This window comes from Mesitornis unicolor, unplaced genomic scaffold (genome assembly GCF_000695765.1).
Source record: "Mesitornis unicolor isolate BGI_N332 unplaced genomic scaffold, ASM69576v1 scaffold45371, whole genome shotgun sequence".
NCBI classification, from domain to species: domain Eukaryota; kingdom Metazoa; phylum Chordata; class Aves; order Mesitornithiformes; family Mesitornithidae; genus Mesitornis; species Mesitornis unicolor.
The window spans coordinates 18,805-27,832 of NW_010166618.1; the positions used below are offsets into that span (position 1 = coordinate 18,805).

At 50.9% G+C, this 9,028-nt stretch overlaps 1 protein-coding gene across 1 annotated transcript in view; it reads left to right on the forward strand.

Annotated features, from left to right (window-relative positions):
• The window catches only part of LOC104548879 (histone-lysine N-methyltransferase SETD1B-like), a gene marked incomplete at its 3' end in the record, with an annotated part of 27,753 nt that extends 18,751 nt beyond the window's left edge, over positions 1–9,002 (forward strand). The window contains exon 6 of the mRNA XM_010195023.1: positions 8,898–9,002. Within this exon, the coding sequence (XP_010193325.1) occupies positions 8,898–9,002 (105 nt within the window). The remainder of the gene's footprint in view (positions 1–8,897) is intronic.
• Positions 9,003–9,028: the final 26 nt, after the last annotated feature.

A 9,028-nucleotide genomic window follows, 5' to 3' on the forward strand; every position in this document is an offset into this window, starting at 1 on the left:
GTGCCTGTCCCACACCCTTTGGACAGGAAAAGCTGTGCGTGTTTGGAGAGGGCTGTTGTGGGCTACCCCCATCAGGTTTTCTTGCAGGTGCCAAAAGCAGCCTTTGCTTCCCAGCCCAATGAGTGGATCAGGAGTGCACCCTAGAAATTCAGGGCTCTTGGAGAGGGGAGGGAGAAGCCGGGCTCATCCTTTGGGACACCTTGAGGAGGAAGGCAAGTGTCTGCGCTGCTGCCTCAGGATGTACCAGCGGCACCTGGGTCTGCAAGCAGAGAGCATTAAAAGTTGATACTGATGAATGATCTGACAAAAGACCTTTTTTTTTTCCTCTTTTGCCCATTGTCCTTCAAGGCCTCGGTTCCTTCGTTTCTGCTCTCAGCGTTGCGCAGGTTGCATTGCGGACGTCCAGGCTTGCACATGAAGTTGCTGTAGCTGCTAACGCTGGAGATGCAGAGAGCCCTGAACAGAGCACAGAAATGCTGCCATGGCAGTTACAGCCGCGTGATTTCAGACACTCGGGGGTATCGTGGTAGTATGTAATAAGGGGAATAATATCAAGCTGGCCTAGTTCTGCTGATTAGAACTTGTTTAAATGCAGTATGTGCACAACCTATTCTTCAATAGGCTGATACCAGCCGGGAAGCTAGACTGTTTTCCAAGCTTATCTGCGTTCTTATCACCCTGTTGGTAGCAAGATCAGAATTCATGGCTCCGTTTGACCCGAGTTTTAAGTGGATGGCATGTGAGCTGCTGCGGGCACGGAGCTGTAAGGTATCGGTGTACTCTGCACGCTCGGTTATTGCGCTTTTTTTGACTTACAGGTGGACTCTGATCTAATGTTCCCAACTCCCTTCGTTATCTTCAATTGTGGGGTACCTTCTGCTCTCTAGAAATGTGGGTGCCTTTCTGCACAGCAGCGTGAAGAACTAAACAGAGCATTGCAGAATAATTTGGGAAATGAGTTGTCTGTATACTGTGTGATTTCTCCTAAATTCCCTGCTTTACTTTGCATCTTTAAGGGCGAGATGCTGCCTCAAATGCCGCATCTTTTGTGTGTGGACCAACCTTAGAAGAAAACCTCCTGGTAATAGCTGAGATGGCAGAAAATGACACAAGCCCATTGCATGCTTACTGCCACCTTTCTCTTTGTTTTGGTGAGACCGTTTAGTTTCTGTTGGATTTGGCTGCCTTGTTCCCAGGCCTCTGCATCCGTGAACCCGGTGTCTGAAAAGGGCTTTACCTGGGTGAAGCCAGCCTGGCTGCATGGGAGCAGCAGAGAATGTTCCCTGACTAATTGATCTGTAGGGGGTATTTTCTTGCCACTCTGCCATCCTTTTATGCATGACTTAGCTTCCCAGCCACTGAAGCCTTTGAAGTGAGATTGCAAATAGCTCCTCAGCTGTCCCTTCCCCCCCTAAAATAGGGAAACCAGAACAACCATGGCTGTGGAGAGAGCCTGCCTTGTTACATGGCTCCCCAGTGTTAACACCCCTCTCTCTTGTCCTCCTTCCTCTTCCCTGCCTCCTCCTCCTCCCATAAAGAAACCTTTTTTCCCTTTAATAAGATCTACTTAAGACCTGAGGGAAAAGGCCATGGTTCCATGAGATGGTAAATCCAATTTTAGGGTGTTTCATACGTGATGAAAAACACCCTGGCCGCCTGACGCAGCCCCTGAATTGGCACACGCTCGCCCTGCCGGGTTGGATTTGCTCTCATAATGCAGGAGGGGCGAGGGGCAGAGGGCTGCGCAGCACCGGTGACTCCCATCTCACACTGTCACTGTACTTTGTGGTACGCTGGTGTTTGTCTCGACTCAAAGCTGTGCAGTCAGGGGGGCTGGAAGTCTCCAGTCTCGCTGTGGATGAATGTGGACCCAAGGATGTTGTGTTAACCTGCATGCTTCTTCCTAGAGCTGTCCCATGCCTGTTGTGCATGCTGAAAGGCCGGAGGCAATGTCTGGCTTCTCCAAATATCCCTTCTTCAGTGGTCTGGCCAACGGGAATGGTATAACCACATCATACGCCACGAAGCTTCCAGTTCAGGGCCTCTTTTCCCTTTCAGAAGGGAGGAAGACCTGAATTAAAGCACCCCTCAGGCGGGAGGTAACGCTCTAGCCCGCAGCCAGAGCAAACCCCTCCGCAAGTTATTGCCTCTTTGCCAATTGCTCTCTTCAGGTTTCTGCTGTGCCAGCCTGGCAGTTGTTTTCCCCCTGGCTGAATTGGTGGCTCTGAGGATTGCTATCCTAGGAAGCTCTTTGGGCTCCTGAAGGTCTTGTTGAAAACTGAAGTGTGGTGCTTTCATGCCAAGAGAAAGGGTTTTTGGAAGTACCAAATGCTGGTTGGGTCTTCTCCCCTTGCGATATCAGATTGGTCAAGTCGTCTTGGTTCTGGATCAGTGAAGATCTGGTTACCTCGGACTGCTACATCCCTTGTCTTCAACTGTTGCATTTATTTTCTCCTATTTTTCTTTTTTTTTTTTGTGGACTGCTGTGCCATGCCCTGTGTCACATCAGCGGTCCTTGGGCTTTGCTTTGGGAAGTAGCAACAAGCTCCTGCTCCATTCCTTTCCTTGGAGACACTGGTGTTATTTCACTGTCCTTTGGGGAGAAGGCAGAGGATATTCCCCTCTGGAGCCTAAAAAGGTGCCTCAAGGCATTGTGACCCATCTCAGATGCTGGAGCCGTCGCCTGACGGCCTGCAGGAAGCTGGTGGTGCAGATTTGCATCGGTCTGGGATACTGTCTTTGGCACTTCGGTCATTTTAGCTCATGTTATGCTCTTAATTTAATAGATTTTCTAATGCTGGCATGGAGCAGTGGGCAGCCTTCCAGCCCGCTCACTGTCCCTAAAACACAGCTCGATTTCCTTGCGTTCCAGTGTCAGAAAACCCTGCAAGTGACCCAGGAGACCTTTTCCCTTTGTAAGCATCAGCTCCCGTGTGCTTCACCCCTGTGCACTGAGCGCCCAGGTGAGCTCCTCCCTCTCGTGCTCCCAAATCCCAGCGTGTGGCATCTCCCGGTGTGCAGGACAGCAGCTGGGGACAGCACCTGCGGCACCGCATTGCGAGACACAAACAAGCGCCGTGGTGGCTTTTCCTGCCCCCGTCCCTGTCTTCTGGGACCAGCGGGGACCTCTGGGGAATTCTCCCTCTGTCCCTGGGTGGTTTGAGGTACAGGTCTGCAGTTCCCTCCTGGCATCAGGAGAAACAGAAAGCGAGTGGCATGAGTTAGGCCGGTGTTTACAGCGCTGTGTGTTTACAGTGCGCATTTCAGTGTTCCTGTCACTTGCTCTACTCGTTGCGCAGCCCGGTAGGTGTGGGGAGGATGGTCTGTGCCAAGGCGCTGCACATAAATACCAAGCCAAAACACGGGCTGAGCCAGGACAGCGTACGTGTTGGGTAGTGTCATCTCGTAGAGCTTGAATTCTCTTCAAGTAAGTGAGAGATATTTTTGCAATCCATAATAAAGAAACCAAAACACCTGAGTAACTTCCCTCCTCCTGCAAGAAATCCCTGCTCCGTTGCAGGCCTTTGGTACCTGTTTTTGGTGGGATGTGGTGATGAGTCCATTGCCCTGATTTGCCTGTGTCCGCTCCGATGCATTCGCAACCCTTGCCCGCGAGTGAGATTTGCCAAGTGCTGTATGAATACACAGCTGTGTAGGATCTTGCAGTGTCCTGTTCTTGAGACAGAAATAGGTGTTGCTGAAGATGCTTATAATCACTGGTGTGTAACGTGGTAATCTTGCCATCTGCCTGTCCCAGAGCTGGGCATCTGATTATGGTGACAAACCACCCTGGGTGCCCTGCCCGCCCGTGCTCCGCTTGTGCAACACCAGCAAAGCACCACCCTCGCGTGTGCTCTTTCAGAGGCAGAGCTGTAATTACAGCTAGCAAAGGATAAATAGTTGTGTGTATTGTAAATACGGGGCCGAGCCTGCCTTGTTCACGCCTGACACCCTGAGGTGTGGGTGCTTACACCGTCCCTCTGCTGCGTCACCGTGCCCGGGTGCTGCACTCTTGGTAAGCAGAGAGGGTGGTTTGGAGCCACGGCTCCATTTACCTGCTTTGACAAGGACGTGTGGAGCCTGCAGGCCCTTCTCTAGCCAACAGCAGATTAAAAATGAGCTAAGTAATACTCTCTGAAGCCCTTGCTGTGGCTGTGGTGTATAGATTTTAGACAGCAAGAGGTGTTTCACTGTTAGCAAAGTGCATGATGGGGTTCTCTGGGCCAAACTTGAACGGGCTTGTGTTTTTTTAAAGGAGTTTTTCATTGAAATTGTGTCTTTGAGGAAGAGTTTCAAGTCACTGGTTTGCATCCTCGGGCTTCCCTTTTGCTCTGGGCGATGCTACAAGACACAGGTTGGAAATGTCTCCTCTTTAACGTGCTGTGCTGGAGGAGTTGTGAGGTGTGTGTTGGAGGACGTGGGCTGTCCATTTAAACATGGAGTTTTCCAAGGTTTAGGGCTTGAGGAGTGACTTTTTTTGTTCTGTTTGGTTTCTGTGAGAGTGAGTTGTGGCAGGCTGGGAGGTTTGCTGTTTCTTGCAAACATAGGATGCTTCACTTCATTAGAGCCAATGACCTTGCATTGTGCTGAGTGCCATTGATCCTCAGTTCATTATTTTGGTGCACCAGAGATCAGCCAGGCTGTGTCACAGCAGTTGCTACCTTCAGTGATGTGAGTTCCCTACCTCAAACACAAGTAACATGGTACCCAGCAGAATATTGAAGTGAAATGAGGTGTAAGCTGATGGCATTTGAAACACATTCTGAAATTCTTAGTAAATTCTTTATTAGACAGCCTTTTTAAAAGGAAATGAAGGCATGTGAGGTTCCTCTGCCCTTAGGAAAGGGACCGAACGGGCGTGCGATGGAGCTCCCGGCCGCCGCTGCAGTGTCGCTGCTCCCCAGCCTCTGCACATCTGGAAACTGCCACTTCTGCATGCACACTGTAGGATGTAGTTTCTTTTTCTGCAGGTATGAACGTTCGCTTGCTAAATGCTGGGTACGGCTCTGAGACGAGGCCGATACCCTGCATTCGGTGGCTCTCTACCCTCTCGCTATTCAGGCTGTTCCAGGAGTGAGATCCCAGGTGTTCCCGTCACTTAACTCAAGTGCCTGTGCTAAAATGCACTGTCCCAGTGTTAGAGGTGGCGCTCAGCATTTTGGGTGAGCAGTGACGAAGGCCATTTATGACCAGTTACACCGACACGAATCTCTCCCGACAAATTTGCACCATTAAAACACCTCTGGAAAAATGTGTCATGTGTAATTAAATACCTGTTTTGCTAACTCTTAATTTAATTAATGCAAAGTACAAGTGGCAGGGCAAATTAATTTAGCTGGAAATGGCTTTTCTCTCAGCGGGCTGGAGGGGGTTTTTCTGGAGGCGTTGTGCCAGATGCCCTCAGAAGCGTGTGGTGAGCTCCAGCAGTGACTGAGGTGGGTTTTGGGCAGTGGTGCCCGTGACATCCTCACAGCCGTACGTGTGCCCCACGTCAGCTCGCTTTGTTCCCTTGTGGGGGCAGAGGGGCCCAGCGAGCAGGGGTTTCTCTGGGAGGACAGCGTAGCTTTTCGGCTCTGCCCCGAGAGGTGTTTGGTAGCAACCGCAGTAAATCCCGGTTCAGACAGGTGAACGACAAGAAACTCATACAAAGAAAGATCTTTCTGTGTCTTGGCTTGGTTTCTCCTCTCTCCCTCAGTTGGTGCTCATGTTTTCCCCCCTTAGATGTAACTCTCCTGTAACTGTTCATCCGCTTTAAATATTCATTCCTCTTAGCTTTCTTTAAAGACCTCCTTGTAGACGATCTTCTTTTGGTTTGACCTCATTCCTAACCTGGTGTATTCTCCTCCTCCTGCCTTTTTGATCTTTTCTCCCTGCTGCTTAACCTCTTTCTCTTTCCCGGTCCCTCCTGCTCGGGATAAAACCGGAGCACAGCCGCTGCTCACTGTGCAGGCGCAGGTGAGTCGGCAGCCCAGCTTCCTAGGGAGCAGGGAAGCTGCTGTTGCTTCCTGCAGACCCATCTGAGCAACCGGAAGTATTTTTAAAAACCCAAATATTTCATCTTCTAAAATGCTCGTTGTTGCTTTAGCAGTTGTCAGTTCAGCTTAAGTAAAAATAAATGCATGTACGAGTGAAGAAAGCTGCTGTGCACTGCAACGTGGAGTCTGGCGAGTCCTGCCACCCCTCTGCTGTTTTAGGATCAGTTTTTTCCTGTCTGATGTTTCCTTCAGGAGGGAAAACCAACCTCATTCATCGGGCAGGAGTCTTTGGGACTGAGCACAGGGCTGGGCAGGAGCATGGGTCGGGGCTGGCTGCGATGGGCTGCTCTGGTGCTCCAGGAGGGAGGATGTGCTGACTGGGGCTGGGGCTGTGCGTCTTGGACGTGACCTGGGCTGGCACTGGGGTCACTGGGAGGGTGCAGGGTCCTGCAGGAGGGATGGGCATTGGGGAGGATTTGTGGCGCTGCCTGGTGCCGGTGCTCCACTGGGGTTCATGGGGGGACTCTCCTCCATACCCCTCAGACGTGATGGATGCGAATGGAAGCTGATTTTGTCTGTGTCTGGTAGCCTGAACGCTCCTGGCTGCCTATCCAACACTGGCTTTTAGCATCATCCAGCATTTGCAATTGGAGCCAGGGGTTTTAACAGCGCCTTTTGTGTTCCCCTACTGAAAAAGGGGGTCTGTTTGGCAGGAAGCCTGTTCATAGCTGCTGTAGGTGTCATCCCCGTTCTTCCTCTGCCCATTTCGTGGAGCTGTGGCAGTGGAAGCTGCAGAAAGTCCCTTCACTCCCCAGCAGCCCTGGCGTGGGACGGGACTGCGATAGAGCAGCCAGGAGGATGCAGGGTGCGATGCCCATGCAGAAATGTTGGCCAGGTGTGGAGATGTGACACAGTTTGCCTTTGGAAAGACTCCGGTGCAATGGGTTATTACTTCTACTTCTCCTTTTTTCAGCTGTTCATTTTAGGGTTTACAAAGCCTCCCTGCACATACAGATGCCCTGGAATAACTCAGCAACTATGAGAGATCCCCTCTCTGTTCCTGTTTGCAGGGGGTCAATAGCATTTGCCGTGGGGTTCACCAGGCTCCTGCTTTCAGCCCTTCTGCAGGGATAAACGGTGGTCTCCTCGCTGAGCAAAGGGGTTCAAAACTGCAAGCAGCTTTTTGGGGTGACCCGTGTGGTGTGTGAGCCGGTGGTGGGTTCACGCTGCAGCAGGGGATGCAGGGAAGCCGAGGGGAGGTGCTAGGACAGGAGGGTTTGCCAGGCTGCTGCTGCGAGCCTTGTGCTCAGCCTGCTCTCTGGTGGCAGCTGCTGTAGCAGAGATGACCTTTGATAAAACGTGAAGCATTTGGGTGGTTGTGATTGCTTGGCTTTGTAGCGCAGTCGTCAACTTGGCTGCTCTTGCTTTTGTTCCCTTAGCCCTGTGCAAAATTCAGAGGTTAAAAATCAAACCGCTTCAAGGTGAGAGCTGCCATCAAAGCGGTCCCCGGTGCAGCTTCCCCAGGGTCTGATCAGGGCTGAGCATTACTGCTCTGCTTTCAGGCTGGGGAGGCTACAGGAGAGCAGACAGGGCCCTGCTGGCACAAAAGGTGAAGAAACAAACATCTGTGGGATCTTCAGTCACATTTGGGTGAAAACACCCAGCAGGTTCCCAAACTCTTGCCAGGACTGAGATACAGAGAGGCCCTTAGACCGCTTGGTCATGATCTTGTGCTGCCGCAGCTGGACTCAAGCCTGGGAGAGGAGGTGGTGTTGAATGCTGCTGCTCTTCAGTCCTGCAACAGTTGAGGGGTGTTTGCTGTCACAGGAGCGCTGGGTTTGGGCAAATTTAGCTGGGAGAAAAAGTTTGAGAGGTTGTTGGACCCTTGTCCTGTCTGTGCTGACATCCCGGTTGTGAAGCATCAGCCCCGTTCGTGTTTCCTAGATAAACTGCCAGTGAGTTGGATGCTTCTTCCAGCAATATTTAGTTGCTGTATTTCTTATCAGGATTTGTTCTAACAACGCCTGAGGGATGTGACAGTCACACATGTGGTTTCTTTCTGCTGGAGACACCTTCAGGACTGTAGGACACGGTGTTTGCTGTGGGATGGAGGTACCTGGTGAGGCCTTGCTGTTGTACCAGACCTAATTGGGCAGCTTTGAGACTTCAGAGCAAGAAGGCACCCTCTGTTTTAATCCGGTTGCCATCCCTTTGACAGGGGAGGTGGGGCATCGTTTTAGCATTTTATGTCACTCTTGTGGCTAATGAAGTGTTCACTTTGCCCAAGAACACGACATATGGTACGTCTTTGAATCCCAGCATTTGTGACTCTGGTGTTTAAAGGGAATTTAGGCAGGTTTGGGGTGCTTTTTTTCCCATGTGGATTCCTGTGGTCTAGTCATGACAACTTTTAATAGCAGCGGCCATGTGGAAGTATTTTCTTCCCGCAATTAGAAGTTAAGAGTTGACAGCAAATGAGCCAGGGATTATAATTCAAAAACCGGGTAATTCTTTGTGCACGGTGAAGACTAAGGAATAAAAGCTGGTGGTGTAATGCACCCGTCAGTATCAGATGCATAGAAGAGGTAACGTATCTTGCAGTGAAGGACATTTGGATTGTGTGTATTTTGCCAGGCACAGGAGCAATTGCTCCTCTTCCACAGCAGCTGAGGTTTGTGTTCAGTTGGCGTTGATGCTCTTTTAGAAAGCTTTACCTTGCTGCTTCCCGAGGTCTGTCGTGAAGAGAAAAGCTTCAATAGGCACCAGCTGCTCTCTGAGCCCTGTCTTTGCAGAGCATTGCTCGCTTTTCTCCATCCTCAATTAAAACCTGTATTAACTTAGCTTTTGTTTGAAGCAGCCGGCACTGTGATCTTTAACCTTAAATGAATGTGCTCCTCACCTTTTCTCTCTCTGTCGTGGCAGGGTCAGCATTCGTCAGGGGAGGACATGGAGATCTCTGACGACGAGACCAACCCCGCGCCCATCACCAGTGCAGAATGTGCCAAAACCATCGTGGTGAACTCCTCCGTCAGCAACACGGCCGTGATGGCCCC